Source organism: Mustela putorius, unplaced genomic scaffold (genome assembly GCF_011764305.1).
Source record: "Mustela putorius furo isolate JIRA1106 unplaced genomic scaffold, ASM1176430v1.1 tig00000788_pilon_pilon_pilon, whole genome shotgun sequence".
Lineage (NCBI taxonomy): Eukaryota > Metazoa > Chordata > Mammalia > Carnivora > Mustelidae > Mustela > Mustela putorius.
Window position 1 is genome coordinate 10,804,732 of NW_025421481.1, and position 25,916 is coordinate 10,830,647.

The 25,916-nt window shown below is 45.0% G+C and overlaps 1 protein-coding gene across 1 annotated transcript in view; it reads right to left on the reverse strand.

Moving 5' to 3' along the window:
• Positions 1-25,916, reverse strand: part of PLXNC1 (plexin C1) — a 143,214-nt gene that overhangs the window by 113,088 nt on the left and 4,210 nt on the right. The window contains exons 2-3 of the mRNA XM_045084841.1: positions 10,752-10,892; positions 696-830 (exon numbers count right to left, since the gene is read on the reverse strand). Of these exons, the coding sequence (XP_044940776.1) occupies positions 696-830; positions 10,752-10,892 (276 nt within the window). The remainder of the gene's footprint in view (positions 1-695; positions 831-10,751; positions 10,893-25,916) is intronic.

Consider the following 25,916-nt stretch of genomic DNA (forward strand, 5'->3'; position numbering starts at 1 on the left):
TCTCATTAAATTATTAACATATTTCAACAACATTGTTTTTATAGGTGTGTGTGGATAGACACAACTGTATGCACGTAGAGAGACCCTATTTAGAATAGTAACTAGCACGTGGTCAGTAGGGGCTGAATGAAAATTAGTTTTCTTCCCTTCCCTTGGTGAAAGCACCTTGTAAAAAGGAAGAAAATGGAGAAAGATATTCTCTTTATTTCAGTAAGCAGAAGCAAGAAGAAAAACTAGAACAGACAAATAAATTAAGGGAGGGAGGGGGAGTGCCATATATTTCCTGGTTCATGAATGTGTATGAGACCATGGCCTGATATTAACCCCAAATTCCAAAGCCAATCCCATTGGGTATATTCATAAATGCATCTAACCGTTCAGTGCCCGCACAATAAATGTGTAAATTCAGTTACCTAGCTGATTATGCACCCATTTGCAAGCACACCCCTCCCCTGAAAAACGTAGCATTGGAAATATAGCCAATAATAAAATTGTCTAAATAGGTAATATTTCTTGCTTACTTACTGACAGCAAGGTTTTTAATTCCACGTCCGTGAACCACTGCAGGTCTTCTTGAAGCCTGCAGCAGTGTTTAAACCCGATAGTTCAAAGTAAAAGCTTCGCTACTAGATAATGACGTTAATTAAACACTTTCTATTCGGAAGTCAGAAGCAATAGCTGGTATTTTTACCTACCTCTTTCCCGGCCGTTAGATAGATGTAGATATTCTTCTTAGGATGAGGAACCAGTTTGTAGAAAATGGGTGTCTCTTCTTTAATTTCATAGATAACCTCTGGACAATTTGAAGTCAAATTCTCACCCAGAACAACCTATTTTTTTTTTCAAAAAGAGAAATATGATTTCTATTAAATACGTCAAATAGCGGGGGTGGGGGGAGGCAAGACTCGTAGCTTAGTTCTAAGACCACGTGCTTCTTCACTCACTACATATATGGGCTGCGGTACCGTGTTCCTCAAGCATCTGCTGTCTCAGTCTTCCGTAAAGCCGGTAAGAACAAGTACAGTCACGCACACACACGTGCGCACACACACACATGCACAGCCAGCCTTCGGTCCTGTGGCAGTAACCTCATAGGTGGAAGCTTGACATCCATAATTCCTTAATACACCCGGCTTTACAAGAAGCTACAAGCGACAGCTTCCTTAATACTACGCCAAGTGATCCTAAGACCAAAGGAAGTCAGTTTGATGACTTGCACAGTTGACTCTGATTCTCCTATACAATTTGACATACTTAAACATCTTAATGTAAGCAGGACAACTGAACAGGCCCAAGCAGGTGGGTATGTACTTATATATAAAATAGAGCCAAGTATAGCTTTGAAAATGGACATACCCAAGTTTCACTCATCTCAATCAATAAATATTTACTGAATAGCCCCTATATATCTGGCATGTTCTAGGTGTTTGGAAAATTGCCCTGAACAAATGAGTGGAGGGAAGGGGAGTAGAAACTACCCTCATGGAACGTGTGTGTGTGCATAGGGGAGTGGTGGCCGACAATGAGTAAATTATAAACCCTATTAGAAGGCGATGTCGGTCAAAATAAAGTGGGGTAAAGAGATAAGGATGTGTGCTCAGGGTAGGTCTCACTGAGAGGTGGTAGTTAGGTAGCTACATGCAGGAGATGCTGGAGTGGGTCACTTGGGTGTCTGGATGACACATGTTTGGCCCCTTGGTCCCGATGCCCTACAGTCTGGGGGTGGGGGGGGCAGTGGGGCACGAGCAGCACCAGCGAGGCAGAGTGCAGTGGGTAGTGAGGAAGGGGTGTGTAATGTAGGTTCTCGTAGGCCCATATAAAGACCTTACTCTCACTCCAAGTGAGAGCGAGGGAGCCACTGCCCATTTCAAGCGCTCGCTAGCCGCCTCTGGCTAGTGCCTACCTGGAAGTGCAGGACTGGAAGTGCAGACACAGAGCATTTCCATCATCATGGAAAGTTCTGTTGGACAACACCAGCCTACCGAGAACCGTGAAAGCAGGGAAATATCAGACAGGCGCAGCCCAAGTGTGAGCCTGCCAGGTTCATGTCTCCCCATCTCTAATTCATAGTCCTTATTAATCAGCTCAGAGACAAACAATTGATCAGGTTCTAGAAAGTGGTCATAGAGAAGAGAAGAAACAGGAAGCCAGTTAAAAAACATTGATAAAAATATTCTCAAGCGCAGCTCGAGAGAAGACAGGCTGCTGTCCAGGAGGAATCCATCACGTCAAAGGCACCATTGGGCACAACCACCTTTGAGGCATTCGCGCCAACCAAATGGACCTCGAATCTAATCAAGCCTTTAGTGCGAACTTTCATTTAGCATCAGGAAGCAGAAAGGGGAGGCAGGAGCTGAACGACCCCATGAGGAAACAAACAGCCAAATCTACAACGTGAGGCATCTGACAAGACAACAGGCTTCACTTCCTCAGTCAGTGGCAGCAGATAAAGGCTGGAAGGTGGTCACTCCAGACTGAGAGAGACAAGGCAGCCCACAGGTGATTGGAGGACCTTGTCTGGATACCAGTTTGAACAAAAATAATTTTCAAAGACATTCTTGAGCCAATGAGGAAAATGTAGCTCTGCAAAGGCAATAGTGGATAATTCGAAAGGATGACTGGATAACTTTGTTGTGGTAACAGCATCATGGGTACAGTTACTTGAGAAACAGCATTTTTTAGAGATGTGTAACGCAGCACGGAGGGGTGAAATGCCACTGTCTGGGATTTGCTTCAGAAGAAAAACACAATTTACAAAACACCACCGCTCATCCATTTTAAGTGAGTCAGAAGCTACGTTGCAGTTTTTATCAGGACTTAATTCTTGGAGCATGATTGACGCAGATGGGTAAGGGCTGGAAAGATCCAGTTTGGGGCAACTTTGATTCACCCATACATGATGAGGCACCAGGATTTTCTCTGGAACTCCAAATTGCAGCAGGAAAGCCTTTCTGTGGTACTGGGTACCAGGCTTTGCCAGCCAGATTCCTAAATGAGCTACCTAGAGTGGCTAACACGGAGAGCTTGTCCTAGTAACTACGGATGCTGGGCTGAAATTGGTTATGTTTCACTGATGGTGGGAGTGAGACTTCCCTAGAAGGTAGCTTGGCATTATCTATCAAAATTATAAAGCACATACCCTTAGACCCCACAGCCCCTCACATCTATATTGAACGACATATGTACATGGAGGTTTAGTGCATCACACATTATAAACAAAAGATTGAAACAGCCTAAACGTCCAACCATAGAGAACTGATTAAACACAGTATAAACAGTATAGTACTATTTAGCCATAAAAGTCATTAGGAAGCTCTTTCTATATACGTTTAACACATTATATTATGTATATCTACATATTGCATAAACATGTTTATATACATATATAGCATGTTTAATATATTGTATATTTGACAAAATGAGAGAAAGACGATCTTTCCCCTTTTGCTTGCAAACATATATAAAATATCTCTGGGAAGATACCCAAGAAACTCACTCCCCTCTTTGCCCCCTAGGTCAGGAATGTGTAGTTTTCACTGTATATTCTCTTGGTTCTTTTGAATTTGGAACGATGTCAATGTATTATCTTAGAAAACAAATACATACGATTTAAATGTGAAAAGTGAGGATGAGTGGACCCAATTGTTTCATTTTATTTGTTTGTTTTTTGGTTTTGGTTTTTTTTTTTTTTTTTTTTTTTGCTAGATTCCACATAAAAGGATCTCCATAACCCTGAGGACAGGACAATAGGAACTTCTCATTTTCATCACAAAGAGACCCCAACATGTGACGTGGAGGGGTCTGGGTACTGTGGTCCTCACCTCTCTCAGGTGACTCTAGGACAGGAGAGACATGGCTTTCTTTCCTGCTAGATTTCTATTAATATCACCTCCCCCCACACCAACCGTATAGCCCATTCCCAGGGCATCAAAGCAACACTTGGATCTCCTAACTGCAAAATTCGTGTCAACATCAACACAGAGAAGAAAGCCAGCCAGACTGGAGCCCAGGAAATGTTCCCTCCTCAGCTCAGTTTAACTGGGCAGCTTTGGGGAAAGAGCTCGATCGGTGAAGTGAGGCAGGAAGTAACAGTGAGTCACAGAAACCCAAAATGGGTTGAGTTTTGTATAAAAGCCACTCGTCTAATTCATACGCGTTCCTTGGGCATGATGTGGGTTTTCATCTCTTGCTTCCAGAATTCTCCTTAATATAGCTCGAATCTGGAGTCAACCCGAGTCTTTGCCATGCATATGCTCATTTACCCCTTCATCTTTTGAGTCTCAGATGTCGCCTCCTCTGAGAAGCCTTCCCTAGTTGCCTTTCTACCTCACCCCGCTGTCGTGGTCTACCCATCAGTCTGTTTCTTTCAGAGCACATACTACTGTCTGAAATGGCTTTATTGCTGGTAAATTCAGTTACGTATCTTCTGTCTTTTTCTTCCCATCACAAGAGCAGGGGGTTGCCTCTTTTATTCATTTTTGTATCGGCACCCAGAATAGTGTCTGGCACATAAAAGGTGCCCAATAAATATTTATTAAATGAAAAAAATTCTATTAGCATTCAAGATTTTTATAAGGCTCTTCAGATTTTTTTTTTTTTTTTTTCCAGCTGAAGCCTGTGTCGAAAACAAATTTTCCCCAGTGGAGAATTTCAGTTTGTGTCAACATATTGTTTCTGTCGACATCTTCCTGAAGCTTCATAGTAAGCTATTAACTAGCCTTGGGATTTTTGTTGCATACAAAACAACCTCCCAACTCCAGTCCTGAAATGTGTGGTGTGTGAGACTTCTACATCAGACAGATATGTTACAAGTTCAACACCACCCACGGAAAGGACAGCTTGCTGAGGAAAATGGGGGGTGGGGAGGAGAGAAAAAAATTTAAAGACTATTTCTTTTTTCTTTACCATTACCATGACATGGAAAAGCCATGGGTGTTCAAAAAGCTAAAATATATACTTCAAATTTCTTTCCAGTTAAAGGGCAACCAAGCCAATCTTCTCATTTTTAAAAAAAATAAATAGTTTCTAAGAAATGCTGCAAATGGGGACATAAACCACACATACACACACACGAGAAAGCAAGGTAATTATCCAACAGTGTTTAAAGGGCTTCAGTAGTTAGGAGTAATAAAGGTGAAATATAAAGATTAAGGCAAATTCCTCTTTTATTTCCAGTCTACTTATTTCAGTGTAATAGTAAGAGAAGGCTACAGCTTGAACCACAAGTTCTCAGTTTGGGGGTTACCTGGCACTAATAGTTCTAAACTGGGGAGTCCCTGCAAACTCACAAACTAGAAAGAATGAGATGGAGGTGAACCTGAACTCACTTCATATGACACTCCAAGCAGCCAATCACGGAGGCCATTTCCAATCATAAGACGCTCCAAGCAGCCAATCAAGGAGGCCATTTCCAATCATATGACACTCCAAGCAGCCAATCAAGGAGGCCATTTCCAAGTTTTGACACTTCCTGCTGTTTTGACCTCAGCTCAGCCAACCCCACCACCCTTACTTCCGGCCCCAGGTCCTGTCCCGGGTTCTGCATGGCCTCCTTTCCTTTATTTGAATATTCTCTGGGAATAGAAAGAGAGCTTGTCCTTATAAAGTATCTTATTATTTTTGTTATGTCTTATTTTCCTTTGACAACTTTAAGACCAGGATCAAGGCAGACTTCAGGTGTCACACACTTTGCCTCCTGCAAGGATATGGAAGAACTTTCTGGAACTGGTCCGACTTTTTGCTCCATGGTTGGATAAATGAAATCCGCCTGGGGGAATAGAGTTTTGAAGGCCACAGGGATAGCCAGTCCTGACTTGAAGCAGTGCTTCTCTGCTCAATATGGGAAGGGACACACATAATAGGGCTTCTGTTCCTCTGAAACCTACTTCAGTCCTAGGGATGTTGGAGAAACCCCACACTAGCCGCCTACCACAAAATCAACTTGAACACAGATTTTCTTCCTTTGCTCTCAAAGAGCCCACAGGGGAGAAGCTGGGGTCCCATAGGAGATTCAGAGGCTCCCATGAGCCCCTCGCAGCTCTGAGAGGAGGAGCCTCTGCCCTCTAATACAGAGGTCTGCACCATGCCGGGTTAGGATGCCAGGCGCTATCCTCAAATAGGAACAAACTAAAACCACAGAAGCCAGAGCCCTTCTCATGAAACATCAAATACCTGCAACTTGGTATTAACTCAGAGCCGCCAATATTTGAAAGAAAATTTTAAAAACAAAACAAAACCAGTTCTACAAATTCCACTAAGCTCTACAGACTCCATTGGGGACGAGTTGCTTCAGTTCCAATCACCTTGAGCAAGTTGTGTAACCTCTCCGAGCCTCAGGTCTTTCTCATTTATAAAGTTGGGGATGGTAACACGATTGACGCACAAGGATGAAATGAGTTAACCCAGGCAGACCCTTGTTCTCATGCCCGGCACAGAAGTTAGAGCTCAGAAATGTTGGCTATTATTATGCCTCGCCTGCTGCCTTATCTTTTATGCTTACAAGAAAGGTTAATGGGCATGCATAAAGTTACAAATTTCAAATTTCATGCATATTCCATTATTACTTATTTTACCACCTGGAAGAAGCTCAAAATAGTCAATTCTGCCCTTGAAATAAGGACAATTTTCTACATGCGACAGTCAGCTCAAAGGAACCCAAACCCCACAATAAGCTGTACCACAATCCGGACAAAGATTCGGCGCATGTTTATAAAAACAGGTACGCCCTGCAGGGTGCGGGTGTGCAACACGTGAGACGTGAATCCCCAAAAACTGACTTCAGCGTGGCCATCCTCGCTCAGCTGATCGCAGGGGAGATGCTGACAACCAAGGAAGTACAGCATGCGATCTTCCTCAGAAAGGAAGTAAAATGAGGAAATAACCCTGGGGGATAGGGTGACAACACAACCCAACTTGCAGCCACTAGGATCACACTTCAATAAAACCAGGGGGAGGACTGCACTGTGGAAAGGACCCTTTCAAGTTCTAAACTTCCATTTTTCCAGAATCTTACAAGGAATCTTAGGAATAAACGCAGGAAAAAAGGGCAGTGCAGACATTAGCATATCACAAAGCTTTCCATTCTTCCACTTCTCAATCTTACCTCTGTAGGTGGGGCCACATCACCTGGAGGCAGTGAGGGTCTTTAAGGATGATTCAGTATCCCTGGCCAAGCCCAGCATCATGTTACCCCATTGCAGAATATGACCCAACTATTTAAAAAATACTGTTTACAAAGAGTTTTCCATAACACTTTAATACAGGCATTTTTTCCCTCATTAAAGGGAAAAAAATGGGTGCAAAATTAGATAAAGTCTGACCTCAACTACACACACACACACAAAAATCTAAAATGCTGCCATCAGTTGCCCCTACACAACAGAACTAGGGTTTTTTGTTTGTTTGTTTTGTTTTTTTTCTGTTTTCTCCTCACCCCCTGTTACTTTGTAACTTTTTCTAGGAACATATATTACTTTTGTAATAAGAAAAAAAATATTTAAATAACCTGAGGTTTAAAATCGCACCGAACAATGCTAAAATCCCATGAGGTTTTTGGAGATTTAAGTTAGAGAGAGAGAGAGAGAGTGTGTGTGTGTGTGTGTATGCATGTAGTGGTAAAAAACAAAAACAAAAACAAAAACAAAACAAAAAAAAACAAAAAACAAACCCCAAACCAGCAATTGGCCCCCAACTGCTGTTTCCTGCCCCTCATCCAACCAGGCATATACTACAGTGCCTGGCATCTGTCAAAATACTGCCAGCTCTTGATCACTGGGAAACTGATAAGTCAGGCTGTGGGTGATCCAAGCCCTCTTTCTTCTCCTCCTCCCACCGGCTGCCTTGGGTTGGGTTGTGTTTTGCGTTGCTTATTAGTACCTCCACTCTGTGGCTTCAGAAGCCAAGCTTGTGTCTATCGATGTTCATCTTTTCTAACAGTTCTGGTGACAAGTCTGGCAAGGGAGAAGCTTGAAGTCTTTGAATAAAGGCATTCGGGGATTATCTATGCCTTCCCAATCAGCGACACAATCCCGGGTCTTGGGACTCTGGGTAATTTCATGGGCCGCGTCTAAGACATGGGGAAGTCTTGGGAATTACTGGGCTGGTCTAGGGAATCTGGCGTGGCCAAGTCAGTTCAGCTATTTCCCTCACAATTTCCTCCTGAGGAAAGGGACCTTCCTGAGTGAAGCCGGGAGCAGGGTTTAACTCCCCGGAAGTTATCATGCCATACAGGTATTCCTCTAGTCAGATGGTCTGCCTCCTCCCAGAGCTGGGATTCTTCCTGGTGCTTCTAAAAACCCTGACGGACACCCTAGGACCATGGGTTCCACTGTCCCTGTCCCTCTGTGGATCCCTATCAATGTGCTTCCCGTCTCCCCGCAGGGAACCTTCCAGGAGTGGTTGAGCCAGACATCACAAACTCAGGGTAGCTCGGGGGACATTAGTGCAGACGCAGGAGTCCCCCCACATGCAGATCTCTCCTGTGCCCTGTGTACCTCGGGCAAATCATCCACGTTCTCCGGGCCTCCCTTCCCTTCTGGGTAAAACGGGCCTAGTCTGTAACTACCTCACGGCGTCGTGGAGAGGATGGAATTCGTTAGAACACGGAGAGGGACAGGCACTAGGGAAACAAAGCACAAATGCCAGCAGTCACCAAATAAGCCCCCAAACCAACCTGCACGTGTTATTGGGATCCTAAAAACAAGGCCACAGGGAAGGCTTCTGAAGGCGTGCCTCTCACAGACACTGAGGAAAGCCCCGCTTCAGTCAGCTGCCTCCTCCTCATCAGCTGGAAGCAGCAGCCTGGGCCCAGCCCTCTGATGCCACAACAACACGGTGACCTGGCCAGCTGCATGCCAGCCCCGGGGGGTGAGCCGACAGGACAGGCGAAACCAGGCCGTCCCCCGGGGAACGATTTAGGGCCAAGTGTTCCCTCACCTCCTGTTTACCATGTAGCCATTTGGTTGGCTCCGTTTTGGGGAAACAGTGTTCTCGTCACAAAATTCATCAGAAAGAGCCTCCATCTGAAGAGATAATTGGTGAGGAGGCCCCAGGAAGGACGGATGGCCGCGTCCTGTGCCAGGTGAAATGGGTCCAATCCGCCTGCCCAGGGTTGGTGGAGCCACATGTGTCACCGCACCGCGCCAAGCAACTTGCGTAGAGTGACGGATGGGTGTTTACCTTTCCCCAGGAAATCAAGCTCACGCAACAGGAAAGATGATCAATGTATATTTTAAAAGAATGTGTATACAAAGAAACTCCCTCCCATATGTTACTGGGTTTCCTCCAAAGAAAACAGATTAAATCAAATGCCTACCAGGCACGCAGCATTGTATTAGTCTGTGGGGATTCGGGACCCCCTTCTCGAGAAGCTTAAAAAATGAAGTGGGGGAGGCAAGACCAACAGGAGTGAAAAGGCTGGGCATCAAAGCAAGACATCTGTAAGGAGCCAAAAGAAGGAGACAGCTAATGAGTATTTCAGAGGAGGGGAAAACATGGTCACTCTGGGCTTTGGAGGCCTCAGAGAGCAGGTAGAGCATGAGCTGAGCCAAAGCACAGACACATTGTAGGTTTCAGTAGAGAAAAAAAAACAAAAGAAAAAACAAGAAGGGGGCACAGCATGAACCTTTAAAGGTGGGGGGTGGGGTGACCAGAATACACAATGCACATCAGGGAAACAAGCAAATAGTTTTGGCGAAAGTGGGAGATAAGTGCACAGAAGGCGGAATTAGAGACTATCAGGAGAGAAAGGGGGTTTCTAGGTTGTCTAGCGCGATCTCATTTTACAGATGAGGAAAAGGAAGCCCAGAGAAGTTAGGCGATTCACCTGCAGTCACACAGCTAGTTGTCGATGGGAGATCAGTTGAGAAATCAGATCTGTTTGTACTCAATTTAGATTCTGAGCTGACAGTAAATCAACTGACTACCGGGAGGCAGAGGAACATCAGCCTAAGGTGACAGAAACTGCGCCATTCCCAGCCCCGACGTTGACGGAGGCCGTGGGACGTGTTCAATAAATGCTTGCTGATGAAGCTAAGAGGCCAGCCACTCTATCACTCCAGACAAGTCATTAGGTAACCCTGGGTTTATCTTCTCCTCCTCCTACTGCCTCCCCGCCACCCCCAGGGAATCATAACCTCAACTTGACCCATGGTATACCCATACAGTGGGGAAAAAATAGTCCTCCAAGATAAAAGTCAGGCGGGGTCTCAAAGGATTTTGGGTCTCTAACCTCTCCCTGATGTGGGCACAAAGGGCATAAAACAAAACCCTTCCACAGGTGGCAAGTGGGTTGGAGGGAAGGAACACCTGTTCTTTCTACTTTTCAAACCATACCATCCCTCATCTGTTTCAAGTTATCAGAAATCAGGTACATTGTACATTTCCATTACAAAGGAGACAAGGAGCAAAGGGTGAACTGTCTTAGGAAAGCGGGGAGCGGGAGGGCCAGACCCCCCATTTACCTCCCCTCGGAAGCGTATGAGTAAAGGAGGGAGAATAATTTGGCATGCTCCTGGGAAGCAAGGTGGTTCGAGTTTCCTTACACATGGCTAGGGAGGCCATCACATACAGATTTCCAGAAATCTCTTTGTGGTCATTTCTGAGGGTCTCGGAGCAGTTCACAGAGCAGTTGGTAAGATGTCGTGTATAACCCAGAAACAATAAAAAAAAAAAAAAAACACAAGTAAATAAATTTAAAATCACAAAATGGATCACGATGAAAATTGACATTGAAGAAGGCACAAAAAACCAACCTTAAGTAACTGGCCATCTCCAGTCCCCAAGAACAAAACAGTCCTGTTCATTACCACGGTGCCATAAACGGATGTCAGGTCGGAATGGATCAAGGTAGATGAGGCGATTGGCTGGACTCTCTCAGGTTGCTCGCCTTCTTTCTGAACATGCACACAAACGCACAAATGAAAAAAAGATCATTTTTAACAGCGGTAATCACTCATGCCCACCTGGGAACAATCCTCCTTGAGCCCCAAGCACATTTTCTTAGACAAGACCCCCAGGAGCAACTGCTTAGCCCCGTTTTCTGCAGGATCACCACGCCTGCCCAACGCACAGAAAGCCATTTGTTGACTGTGTATTAACATGTATTGATCGCCAGCAGTGAACTAGCCATCCATCCAACACTCCCCCAGCTGATAGATGAAATCAAGTTCCACTCTATTGCCAAGAAAGAGCCCACTGCTGAATTAGGAGGGAGAAAATCCCATGCTTGGCGGTTTGCAGGACCCTCCTGCAAATTATTTTAGCGAGGGATTGGCTCCTGTGAGGTTAAACAGGCCACTTCCCAAGCTGTGAGGTGGACCATCCCATTGGGTGTGAAGGCAGAGAGGAGGGACTGCGGATTTACCAGATGCCTGCAATGTAAAGCCCGAAGACAGGGTAATTAATTCAGAGGGTAAAAAGGGAAAGATACATTCATGACTGGTGGGTAGGACAGAATCACAGAGCTAAAGAGGAACTAAGCAGGAGGGCTGGACATGGGGCTGATGCTCTTGAAGAAGAAACAAAAAGTTCAGCTTCCAGCCCGAAGGCATTCTGACGGTCTACAGCACTGAGCTTGCTTGCTTCCACTCATTAGTTAAAGCCCCTCTTTAAACGCAGGGCAGAGTGAGTGTCCACCAAAATGTCTTGGTCTTTCTTGGTTCAAGGCGTGAAGAGTTTCACGGTGCTTCCTGCCTTCAACGACAGGAAACTGAGTTTGTTACACAAATGTCTGGAAGATACAGCGCTAGAGCAAGCCGTTACCATCTGCAGCTACTAAATACGGTGTGATAGCATACTTTATCGGCCAGAGCTCAGTTCCCAATTGTACTAAGGTTTCCAAACCCACATTTAAGTTTTAGCCAACAGGAGAGCCGGCCAACTCCCGTAAGCCTCACTGGAACTCTTCAAGTTGTCCTGTCTGGGGGGAGGGGAGGTACGCAGGGGGAGGCTAAGACTTATTAACTTCATTATATTATTGCTGACAGTGTTTATGTCTTTCAATTTATGTCTTATTAAACATTCATTATTTTTAAACCCAAGTTTCATTAACATCTAAAGTAATGGATTCATGGACTAAATTGATTTCTGAAGCCTTTAAACTGCCGTCTATATTTCTTTGTTGAAGTTGCGCTGGGAAGAAAAGATAAGCTAGCAAGGATTTCTCCAATGCTGTGATCACTTTTTAAGGGAAAGATGTCATAACCTAAGAGAAAGTGACTTATTTGCATAAAATATTCCATAGTGAACTCAGTTTAAGAAGATTTTTAGAGAGCCCATAGAGACTTTTCTCCCCCCTGTTAGATACTTTTCATGCCGTCGGGGAAGATGAGGAAGTATCCTGTTAAAATTGAAGTTAAGAAGAAAAAAATTCTGTGGGTTTGAGAATCAGAACAATAGATCACTGTTTAGATAAGGATGCCTCATGACTATAAGCAGAAAGAGAAAAATCAGATGACCTTTAGATTGAAAAAAATAATAAAACCACACCACACATCTTCCTTTAAAATAAAACCAGAATTGTTCAAATTCAGATCAGCTGACCATGCCTATTACTCTTATTAAATATTTGAGCATTGCAGAGAGGCTAACTCAGAGAATTAGGTGTCATATGTCTGGGCATCTGGAATGTTCTAGTACTGTTCTCTTTGACTGGAGGACTCCATTCCCCCTCAACCCATGGCACAGAAAAAGTTATGGCTATCGGTTGCTGATTATTCATCCACAAGGACCACATGGGACAGGGTATGCCTACGCCTGGTATACAATAAGTGCTTGATAAGTGTAGCCATTCTGACTAGCCAAGAACCATGACATCACAGTAAGTCTTTGCTGAGGCTGGATGAGAAATTCTGCTTGTGATATTCTGCTTAGACCCACAAAAAAACAAACAAAACAAAACCAAAAATAAAAACAAAAAAATTCAGAAGTGTCTCAAAAGCTGTAAAGACATAAGGACAAAAATTGCTTCCAAATTACCATCCCATCTTTTCGAGCACCCTTCCCTGACATCTGACCGTTCCTTAATAATTGTAGTTTTCCAAATGAAGTCCTGGATCAGTAACACAGGTAAGTAGTAGAGCCATGAAATCAACACTCCTGAACTTGGGAGCCGGTGGCATGAACAGCCCTCCTGGAATTAGGTGGTCAGAGAGCTTAGGTCTGCATTCAAGTTCAGTTCTCACTCCCTGGCTGACCGGGGCAGTTTGTGTGACCCTGTTGGGGGCTGGCTTTCTCATTTGTGAATAAGGCTTACGATTTAGCCTTATTGGTAGGGGACAATAGAGAAGAGTGATAGTAGAAGTACACCAGTGATAGCAGAAGTCCTAACATGCTGGTCCCTGTTTGCTGGTCTCAGTAACATGCACTGACTGTGTGCTACACGGACTATTTTATCACCTTACCTAATCCTGACTCTGTCACTTCCCAGCTAAGTAATTTTGTGCATGTTATTTAACCTCTCCACGACTCAGTTTCCTCCTCTATGCGATGCAAGGGTTGATAATAACTCTAAGTATGCAAGCCCAGTGAACCTTGGAACAACATCCGGTGCACAGAAATACAAGATCCATATTTGTTTTCATTACCTCATTTTAAAACACTAATGGTTGCTGCCACACTCAAGGCAGTTATTCCTACCTTCTTTGCCACAACAACCCTGACTTTGACCTGGTAGTCTGGGAAACTATGATGGGTCTAAGCCACGGGGTAATCTCATTCTCCACCGCCAAGCATTTGCTTTCCTACTCTTTCGAGCCTGGTCCAGTTTGGGCCAGTGAGATGGGGGAAGTTCACTGAAGGGGCTTCTGAGAAGAAATCTCTACGATAAGCAGCAGCTCTTGAGAAGAGTCCATCTGCCCTCTCCCCTCACTTGCTCCTTTTGATAACTGTTGTGTGAGGCCCCCGTGCCCAGAGTGATGGCCACTTTGCTTCCATGAGATTCAAGATGGTGGATGAAAATCAACATGCTAAAATCGGTGCGGGGGTAAATAATGGCTCTAGGTTCTTGAGAACACCATGGAGCACAGCTTTGAGCCTTTAAACATTTACTAACAACAGATGCTATGGTTTAAGTTGCTGTTGAATGGGTTTTCTGTTACTTGCAACCAAAAGCAAGTCGCTGCAAGAAATGAGAGTTGTGTTGGACGTGACACAAGACTCTAGCTTTTCCTCAGCTACGAGGGACCAAGAACTGGCTGACGCTTATTCCCCTCACCGTGGAAGACCTTGGCCACGGTCAGGATTGCACAGCCAATTACATCAGTGAGCCTGGAAGAAAATAGGAAAGAGCCGGCTTGGACCTCACGTAAACTCTAAGGGCAGCTCTGGCTGAATGGAAATGGATTCTTTTGTGCTACAAACACACAGAAATGGACAAGTCCCCGTGAATGGAAAAAGGGGCCCTCTGAGTGGCTTTCTTATGCTCATTTCAGCAAATGAAAACAAAAGAGAGACAGCCTTCAGAGACACCTCCTCATAGAAGTGAAGTTAATAGCCAGGGAGCCAAGCCGAAAAAGGGGTGAAATGTGCAGTCGGCCCCCTGTTTCCAGAGATTATTCTTACTCTTTTTTTTTTTTTTTCTTTTTTGGCCTATTCTCTATCTTGCCCTTCTCTCCCCTTAGGGCGTCATCGCTAATGTGGCTCTCAGCCTATTCTGTCTAGTTTATTATGTGTAATTTATTTCTGAATCCCAGCCTCTGCTTGTTCGTCTTTGTGTAACAAGGTTAATGCCTTGTAATGATGCTTTTGCCAGTTCTGCCTTTCATGACAGAATCCAATCTTGATTTAGCTCTACACCTTGTCTCCCCTTTGGGCTTTCTTGGTTCCCTCAGAGTTGTCATTCTGCTTCTCCCGCCTGCCATGTCTCACCACGACGTCACACCCACGCTTTAGCCTGAAGAGGGAAAGTTTCCTCCGTTTGAGGGAAAAAGCTACCTGGTCTCAGACAATGTTTGGGCTCAAAAAGAGAGAGCCTTGGGCTCCACGTACCAAAGTGGAACCAAGGCTACCCAGAAGGGGGAGGGCTGGAGGCATGTGTGTGTGAGAGAGAGTGTGTGTATGGGAAGCAGTGGGCCCATCGCAAGCGGAAACAGCTTGACCTCCTGGCAGCACCCTTATAGGACCTTTCATTGACAATACACACTCCCAGCGTACAACTCCAGGGGGCTCCAGTCATGTATTCTGGGGTGAATGGCACCCTCCAGAGCTGAGTAACACCGTGGCCTTGCTCCTACCATGCAAAAGATGGCCTGACTCATCACACCTAATGGAGGCTGTTCCCAGCCCTACTTGAGCTGTTATGGGGACAGCAGGAGGCAATGTGCATGAAAGAGGGGCCTCAAGTGTTAGGGACCCAGCAAGAGTCAAGTCTTCTACTCACAAGGTGCTGAAAAGACTCCCTCAGTTTGGTGTTTCCAGGAAAGATACCAACAGGGGGCTTATTCACTACTTCTACCTTGAGAAAATGCCTCTTGGGCAGTTACTTTTGTATCCAGCTCCTCTCCTTTGGCATATACTTATTTTGAAACAGTTTCTTCACCATTTCCTAGAACTCACCAGGGGTCCACTTGTGGTTGGGAAACCTCAGGTGGAGTCCTACACTGGAGATTTGTGCAGACACACACACACACACACACACACACACACACACACACACCCCTCCTCCCATTCTGCCCGCTATGGGCTGCTTGATTTTGAGATGTCCCTGAACCTCAATGACCAAATCTATAAAATGGACAGACTAATATATATGCTCTGCCTGTTAGCATTGTTGTGAGACTCAGATAAAACCTTGTACGTGAAAATAAGTAGATGATCTTTATTAAGGTAGAGAGATGGAAGGAACAATTTCTCACCCAAGTTCATGATTTCATTAGCCATTAAGACTCCTGTTGCTTCTCTTTATTCTTCTAGAGTACACAACATTGCTTGGGTTCTAAGCTTACGGCATCTCTCTGATCCTCTGAAGGAAGAATTTACCCTGAGGACTCAAATGATCAAAAGCAAAAGTTCAAAGCGTGCACAAGGGGTGAAGGGAAGTTTGGGGACATGGCTGGACAGTGTGTACACCAGCAGGCATCAGGCAACTAGCAGTCGAACCGCAGGAAACACAGAATGAAGTTTGAATTTTGCCTGTTCCCACTTGCTCTTCTGTCTTCTCTCCTCCCTCTGAACCCCTCAGTGTCAGCCTCGAAGCCCTGCCCACCATCAAAGTCCCACTCTCCAGGATTTATCCTTCCTCCTTCATGCTTTACACCTCTTCCTCCATCAAAATCTCCATCTGCTCCTTGTGGCTAATTTCAATTAGTTCTGAAAAGAACCTGACTCAAATAATTCACAAAAAGAGATGAATGGCTGACAGTGGGGGAAAAAAACACATTTTTCTATATTCTTAGAGTTGAAAAGCTCTCAGTCCACAAATGTTTTTGGACAAGGAAGCTGCTGGTGTTCTAGATGGGGTATTTCGTTATCATGGGAGCAGTCCTGTGTGATACAGGACTTTCAGCATCCCTGACCCTTGTCCATAAAATGTCAGTACTGTCCCCATCCTGTCATTTGATTAAGTATGAAAGCTCCTTCCCCCACATCTCTACATACTGAACAAATAGCATCTTTCTCCTTGAGAACCACTGGAATCTGTCACAGGTTTTGGAGTTGCTGGAAAACGCTTATTTAGAAGTTTCTTGCCTCCAACCGTGTTCCTCCCCAGTCTTCCCCAACATGATGAAAGGTGTCACCAATCACCCTCAGCTCCTTTCTGTCACTCCCCACAGCCATACATGAAAAATCTCAGCTGGATTTGCCAACAATCCCATTGGTCTTCTCCATCTCCATAGTCTGCCCCCAGGCTAAGCACCCTCCATCTCTCTCCTGATCTCTCCCTTTCAACTTATAATCTTTCTCTGACCAGCAGTCAGAGTGATCCTTTAAAACATAAAGCAAGTGATGTTACTCTCTTGCCTAAATTTCTTTATCACCTTCCCATCACACTAGAACTACATCCAGATGTCTCCCCAGATCCTACCTGAGTTCATCCCTGTGGACTTCTTCTCATTTATTCCCACCAGTCCTCTCTTTCATTCCACCTCAATTCCCACAGTTCTTTGAGACTTTTTAACATGTTACCATATTTCTGCCTTAGGGCCTTTGCACATGTTATTTCTAGTTCCCCTTGTATGCTGGATCTTTCTAATCTTTCAGGTTTCAAATTCAATGTCATCTCCTTGCCGACATGTAACTATAGACCTTTCCATCCCTATTCCAATTATTATGAATCATAGAACTCCACTTTTCCCTGCAAGATTGTTTCAAAATTTTATTTATTATCTGTCTCCCAGTAGACAGACTCCCAGCTCTAATAATAGTTTCTCTGATTCTGCATTTTGAAGGCAGCATACACCTAGGCATCTGATATGTGGTAGGTTGTCAATAAATGTTTATTGAATGCATGAATAAATATGTGGATCAACATTTGAATTCTTTCAGTCAATACCTTGGTACATGGATAAGTAGGTCTAGTAATTACCAAGTTCTGCAGTTGAGCCAAAATTTGTCCTTGTGAACAGTGGACCTTGGTTCTGCCTTAGGGAGCAATACTAACTACCCTACACCTCTTACCACCATACATCTTGGCCTTCTCCAAATTTTACATCCATAGTTTCTCCATAAGTCATAAGAGAAAGTTCTGGGTCTCTTGCCCTCTCAGTCCATAGGCAGTCTACAGAGTCAGTTTGCAGAAAATATGGTCCTCCCATGGGAACAAAGTACTTTGGGTTGTTCTCTGACCAAAAAAGAATAATTGGACTGTTTTTTCATGATTAGAATACCATAATTTATGAACACAGCCTTGCATTGGGCTAACTCTTTAAAATGAAAATAGCATAATGGTACCATGGAAGAAGAAACAGAACAAGAGATTTAGAGTTAAAAAAATGTGGGTTCAAGTTCAAGCTCTATTACTTATGGGTCGTGAGTCTTTAGGCAGGTCATTTAACCTGTCTGAGACTTTTCTCCATCCACCATCACCTGTCTCCCCATCCACCACCAACCGTCCACCTACCCACCCATCATTTATGGAGCACTTGCTCTTGGAAAAGAGTGTGATCTATAAAATACAAATGGGAATAAACCCCCTCTTATCAAAATAAGCCAAAGAAATAGGCTTTGAAAGAAAATACATTATATTTTGTGTTGCTGGCTTCAGAAATAACAACTGAAATGAATGGTTTCGGGAGGGGATCCATTGACATCCACAGTTCATGGATAGAATTCAGGAATTAAAAAAATAAATTTACAGTTGAGCCTCGAGCGGCACAGGTGTTAGGGGTGCCAACCCCTCATGCCAATGAAAATCTGTGTATAACTTTTGACTCCCCACAGAGCTTAACAACCCATAACCTGTTTACCTGAAGCCTTATCAATTAACATGTATTTTGTATCTTATATGTATTCTATACTGTATTAAGATAAAATAAACTAGAGACAAGAAAATATTTAACAGAATCTAAAGGGAAATACATTTACAGTATTGTATTTATAAAAAAAAAAAAATCCAATTGGACCTGCCGAGTTCGAACCTGTGTTGTTAGAGGGTCAACTATATTTCACCTAACTCCAACTGAAATACAGCATTTTCTTTAATTATGAATGCAGGACACAGTAGTATTAATGGAAACTGTGACTTTGTCACCAAAAGAAATCAGATTATTTTCATATCATTTTATAGTTGTTCAGATATCTCTAAATATCATCTAGGCTTATCTCTACTTTGAAATTATGGGAGTTACTACTGCTAGATCCTGCTAGTTAATGTGTTAAGATATATTACTACATCTCAGGGCACCTGGGTGGCTCAGTCCATTGAGCACCCGACTCCCAGTTTTGGCTCAAGTCATGATCCCATGGGTCATGAGATCGAGTCCCACAACAGGCTCCTAGCTCAGTGGGGAGTCTGCTTAGAGATTCTCTCCCTCTGCTCCTCCCCCCACTTGTGCACACATGCTCTCGCTCTCGTTCTCTCTAAAATAAATCAATCCATATTTTTAAAAGAGACGTATTACTATAGCTCAATTTGAAAAACACAATTTGCTCTATCTCTGTAGCCATATAACTGGTTCATTTTGTAATTCATTTCTATTTTATGCATCTAAAACCGTTATTTGGAGAAGGGTCTATAGGCTTCACAGAAGTCCATGGCACAAGGGCTCCAAGGTGGTTGGAGCCCTTGGGGTCGATGACATAGAGATGTTGCTGCACACAGGAGGCTGGCCCTCCATGACACCTACAACCCTTGGGTGCTCTGGGCTAGGTACTCCTCCTGTTGCCTCAGAGAAGGAAGGGTGAGCACTTGGAATCCAATTCTTAAGACTGGTCACTGCTGAAAATGGAGCCTCGGGAAGATGTCAGTGAGCAATGATTAGGAGCAGCTGGTTGTTTGAGCAAATGCTTCTCCAGCAGACTCTTCCAAGACCAGGTCTGGGTGAGGGGGTGATAGGGGAGCAACAAGAAATCCAGCTTCATTCCCTCACAGGGAAATGTCCCTCCCTTTGGGCTCCCTGGCTTCCTATCAACATAGCTCCAGGTATCACCTCTTCCTGGAAGCTCTCAGTTCACTGTGCTAGAATCACCATCTTCTCCGTGAAATGGAGAACACCTTTCCCTTTGGACAAATGTGTATCGAGGGCCCACTAGGTGTGAGACCCTTTTATGACGCTTGGGAAACAGACAGACCTGGCAATTCCCCTGGAGGCACATCCAGCCTCAATAGCACCGAGTCGAGCTGAACACTGAGCCTGGCACATCCCCAGTCCCTAACTTCTCTGTCCCCCGCCTGCATGGTGGCTCTTCCTGGTTGTCCCAAAGGCATCACCAAATCAACTAAATTCAACTTGTCTTCCAACTGGTCGCCAAACCTCTCAAGTCTACATCTTTAAAAAGGTATTTCATTTAATCCCTCCCTCTCCACCCTCACTGCCAACACCCTGGTTCATATCGTCTACAGGGTTATCATATCGTCAGCTGGGTTATTGCAATCCACAGAATCCATGTGATTCTCTCCATGTTCACCATCTCCACTCTAGACTAAGGTGACGTCATTTCCCGCCTGAAGCTTTTCCTGCTTCTACCAGAGCCAACCTCCCATCCATTCCCCATGGAACTGCATTATCTAGAGACTCAATGCCAATCGTGTCACTTCCCTTCCAAGGCTCCTCCATGCTTTGCAAATAAAACATCCTCTCCTTCCCACGGCCTGTGAGGCCTACAGGATCTGGCTACTGCTGCCGCCTTCTCCAACCTCCTACCGCAACCCTCTCCCCTTACCCCCTCCCCAGTACCCAACCAGGCTGACCTTGTTCTTTCAGCCGGCCAAGTCATTCTCCTTTGAGCCCTTGCACTTGCCCAGTGTGCAAGGAGTACTTGTGTCCCAGTTCTCCAAGGGGCCATCTACAAATACCCTTTCTCATCTTCCTAGTGTCGACTCAAACTGCTTAAACAGAACCTTCACTAGTACCAGCTAAGCTCACAACCTTAGCCTGTGCCTCTGCTGCTAACGTGCTAGAACACCACTGGTAACAGTAGGTGCTCCATAAATGCTAGTTATTATTCCAATGTAAAAAAAACAAACAAACAAAAAAAAAACTCTTTACTTGCTACATGTTATCTCTTCTATTTACCACTGACAGAAGTATTTTAGCACAACACATGGCATGTAATAGAAACCCAATAAATTGTTGGTTTGAACCAGGGAGCATCCTTCTGATCCGTGGTTTTGCCTCTCCACTGTTCTGAGTGATGGCTCTAGAACACCATCAGATTGTGTCTGCGTATCGCCCCGCTCTTGTCTTCCATCAGCCATGGCTATGGTTTTCACACCCTGTTTGGCAGAATCCTAGAAGTCCCTCTGAGATGCCTCAGGGACAGGCAAGGTGGTGAAGGACATGCCACAGGGTTCTCGGAACCTCCAAACCCCTGCTGCCCCCTGTGTCCCAGCATTTGACCAGGGACTCACCCAGTGCAGCAAGTCAATGATGAGTACTAACCACTCTCTCATACGGGGCTCCTGGTTAAGACTGATTGTTAAGAACTGCGTTTGGAAGATCTGAAAGCGACTGACCATCAGGAGAAAGTCCAGCCGTCTTTGCCTGTCTCATTAAGCCTGTAGCCATCTGGCCCTGCCTGCTCATTTCTGGATGCTTCCCAGCCAGGGGGAGCTACCTGCGGTTTGCAAGCTTATTCAACATCCCGCCTGTGTGCAAGCTGTCCCCTCTCTCTGCAACTCCCTTCCTTGCCTCCTCCACACAGCTTCGAGACACAGCTGTAGCATCACCTCTCTGAAGCCTCCAAGATCTTTCCTGGCTGAGTCTGACCCTCCATCTAAGGGCATCCACTGGGTTTTTTGGCTACCTCTCACCGCGTCCCCTGACATTGCACAGGCTTGCTTTACCCTCCCCCTTGCCATCAAGGGTAGGAGGGTGGGCGGCTCCCACCTGTGGGCCAAATCTGGCCGACGCCTGTTTGGGTTTTTTTTTTTTTTTCTTTGAATGGCCCAGGAGCTAAGAATAGCTTTTACATTTTTAAATGGCTGGGGGATAAAAATGAAAAGGAGATTTCATATGTGAAAATTATATGAAACTCAGACTTCAGTGTGCATAAAGTTTTATTGGCACGCTGTCCCATTTGCTCACGTGTGTATCGTCTACAATTGCTTGCACACAACAGCAGCACACTCAGCAGCAGGTGTGTGGCACATACAGCCCATGATTATCGATGGGCTGACCTTTACAGGAAAGGTATGCTGACGTCTGCTGAGACCACCGGCCAGCGTAGCAAGACCGGGCTTCCTGGGGTCAGATCCCCACTGTAACTCCTCTCAGGAGAGCAGTATCTGCAACTCTGAGGCAGACAAACCAATATAAAACTCAGCCACAGACTGTGGGGGGAAAAGGTCACAATTCTATTTAATTTTGTGACAGTAGGAAAATTACCGTTTTCCTCAAAACAGAATATTAAGACCAAAAGAACCCCACTCTGGGCACATTTCATAAAAAGCGAAACAGCAAACTTAATACTACTTCTACAGTAGTAGTTCGCTCCTACAAACAGGTTAGACCCATAAGTCCTCCAAATTGCCCTACCCCCACTCCCACCCGACCCCCCACCCCACCAGCAGACTTTGGGATTTCCCAGAGCAGGCCTCAGTCCTGATCAGCCACGGGCCACCACACGTTCAGGGAAGACAGAGAACATCAAGAAGCTTAGAGGGAGGAGAGATGGTACCGTGTTATTATAAACGACATGGCGTCCACAGCAGGGCTCTTCACCATTCCATGTGCAGGGAATCTGCCCTATTGACCTCCTCCTTCTGACTGGGCCAGGCATCTTGCCCCAAGAACCAGAAATCCCTACCCTGAACTAGGGCTCTAATTTGGTGTGAAAAGGTGAGCTGGACGCTTGATCTCTTTCATGGAAATCTGAGTAAACAATACAGATTGTTGTTGCCAGTGGGGAGCCAGAGCAGGTTAAATGCTGTTGAAACGTAGAGTGGGTATCACAGCAGGCTGCAGCATTCATGTGGAGGGCTGGAGAGGCAGATGTTTGAGGAAGAAGAGGGCACTGGGGGCAGGAGAGAGGGAAGTAGCCAGGCTAAGCCATGTTGACAGTGGAACCTTAGAATGAGCAACTGTTACTTCCTGCTGCTGAGCTTCTTTGAGCTGCCTTGGGTCCAGAACCTCCTTTCAACTCCGTATCGAGGAAGCCACATCCTGTTACTATCAATAATCCTGATGGTGAGGACAGTAAATACATACACAGCATTTCCTAGGGGTCATGTGGGGTTTATCCAAGACATATTAACTTCTTAGTCCAGACAATAGTCCTATGAAGCAAACAGGATGCCGATTTATAGATGAGGAAACTGGGGCACAGAAAGAGTAAGTAATTTGCTCAAGGTCCCACAACTTATACATGGCGCCTTTGGTCCCAGTTGACCTGGCTCCAGAGTTTGTGCCTGAAACCCCTACACAGTCCTGCTCCTATTCCCAGATTTCCATGGAATTCCGCCTAGTTCTTTCCACTAAGCCCTCCGCCCCCTGATCTGAGCTTGCTCAAGTAGATGCTTGTTTCACGTAACCAACTGTGCCTAAGACAGAGATTCGTATGAGCCCTGACGCTCTAAAGAGTAGATGCTCAGAGAATTTCAAGGTGTGGAGCTGGTTCTGATGTACAGGAGAGCGGAAAACTCTGGAAATCCTCCCCCCAAATCCTGAAATGAATTGCAAATAGACTGCTGTATACAAGAGTGGAGGGGCTAATTAAACTGTGACCTCTAGGTTCGTGAGACTCAGAATACAAGCTCAAAAATGGAAAAAGTTTAGAAGGTTTTCTAGGCATTTGCTTTGAGCAGTTAGAAGAGGATCAGGGGTTCAAGAGACACATGAAAAGATGCTCCACATCACTCACCATCAGGGAAATGCAAATCAAAACCACGAAGAGCTAGTACCTCACACCTGTCAGAATGGCTAAAATCAACACAAGAAACGACAGGTGTTGGTGAGGATGGGGAGAAAAAGGAACCTTTCTGTACTGTTGGTGGGAATGCAGACTCGTGCAGCCACTCTGGGAAACAGTATGGTAGTTCCTCAAAAAGTTAAAAACAGAATTGCCGTAGGCTCCAGTAATTCCACTGGAATATTGGGTATTTACCCAGAAAAAATGAAAATGCTACCTACCCACTCAGTTTCTGATTTAGTAAATCTGATGGGGGGCCCGAGAATGTGCATTTCTAACAAGTTCCCAGGCAATGCTGATCTGATGCGTTTGGTCCAGCGACTGCGCTTTGAGAACCACTGCCTTGCGGCATCAGGCCCTTTCCTCCCATCACGGAAAAGCACAACCACACATGCTATGAAATTATATCATAGGAATTCCAACCATGCTGGGTTTCCATGGTCAAAGTTAACTCGCAGATTGGTAAAACCAGAAGTCTGACTTTTCCAATCAATGGGGATTTCTGGGAAGGCCTGGAGGGGCGGAGGAATGCCAGATTGCCTGGGATTCAGGAAGAAAGAGGTTCTAACACATCAGACATTAAAAAAAAAAAAAAAAAGCCAATGGTTCAAGCAGTTTGAAGTGGACAGACTCAAGAAAGTGTTGCTCCTAAGCAAGGAAATATTTCCAACAGGATCCTCTAAGACCTTGCATTGGCTCATTCCACAAATATTTCTCAAGTCCTAACTACACACCAGGTACTAAGCGAAGTACTCTGCGTTCAACAGGAAACAAAATGCTACCAATTCCTGAACCTTCTGGGGCTCGCGTTTTAATTGTGGATGCTAACAGAGAGACAAGAGGTGCCATAACCCAGACTTAACAGGCTGAGCTCTCTCAATTCAGGACCTGAGCTGGGTTGTGTCCAAGAACAAAGACCAGGAGAAGCCCCTTGAGGCCTTGTTGGTCTTCTTGAGGTTGTTTGTGAGCCTTAATATAAAGAATGTCAAAACAGTCCAAAAGTTGACAGAAGAGGAGCTACGGCCCTCTTAGAGTCTGAACTTTCTTGGTTGTACAATCTGCAAAAAGAGAAATGCCATTCTTGGAGCCATGGATGCTCCATTCTTTCACATCTACTGTCCGCAAACAGCTGATCTTATCAGAGCAGTCAGGAGGGCCTGACTTGCTCCAAACAAGTTAGGACTGACACCAGAACCCAACAATCACATCCTGGGTGGCCTGCGGCGGTGGTTCACAAGCTCAGGTCCACGAGTCAGCCCTCCCACCCCCGCTGGTTCTAAATGTTCTGCCATTTCACAGCTGTGGAATCTAACCAAAGCTCTCCAGCCTCAATTCTCTCACCTATAAAATCACAGTAGCAACTTCAGTCCTTGCCCCAGAGGAGGACTGTGAGAATCAACCGAAAATAAGGCATGTCAAGTGCTTAGCCCAAAGCCTGGCCATTAGAACAACCTAGTAGATAGTAGCTATATTGCTTTTCCCCTCTAAGTCGGTACTGGGTTTTTTTAGGGTTTTTTTTTTTTTTGCTTTGTTTTTTGGGTTTTTTTGTTGTTGTTGTTTTTTGGTTTTTTTTCTTCTAGATCTACCCTTGTGTTTCAGATGTGTGTAGAGGGGGAGAATTCACCAGCTGGTCTGCAGATTGTGAAATGGCTAGACAGGATCATAACAGAAACTAAAGGAGGAATAAACATCACAGGAAGACTGTGGATTTTGAGGTCAAGAGGCAATGCACAAGTCTGCACTGCGGAGAGATCCTGGGACAGTACTTCTGCACACCACCACTAGCAGGATCTTGGGTGACTGTCTGCTGGAGAGCACGTGAGTGTCTTTGTGGTTGTCCACATGACGGTTAAATTCTATCAGGCTTTGGACGTACGGGAGTGTGGAAGGGCCTGTGTTTCCCCATAAGAGCTAAGAATGAACTACAAGCATCCACCCTATTAGCCGACGGTTATGAAAAACATACCACCCTTAGTGTCTATGGAGCAGGTGGACACCATGTGTAGACCACAAGCAACCCCAGGACCCAACCATGGTGACCACGCCACTGTGGGAACAGCCAGACTTGGAAACGTGCATCCACTTTTCTTTGGGTGTGTTGGTGTGGCAAGAGAAGCAGGAGTTCAGAGGGGAAGGAAGTTCATGAACTTGCATGTAATTTAACAGAATGAGCTGGGTGGGGGGAGTGTGGGAATCACATGAAATTTTAAAACACTTTAAAGGGCACCGATCAGCTTCAACCCCACATTGTACGGGAGGTTGGTGGCTGCCTCTTTCAAGAGAAAGTTTGAGAAACACTAGAGTGGTGGGGAAGAATACAGAGGTAGACTTTCAAGATCTGAGTTTAAGCCAGAAGGCTCAGGCACTTATTTTGTTATCTTGAGCAAGTCACTTCTCTTCAGTTTCCTCATCAG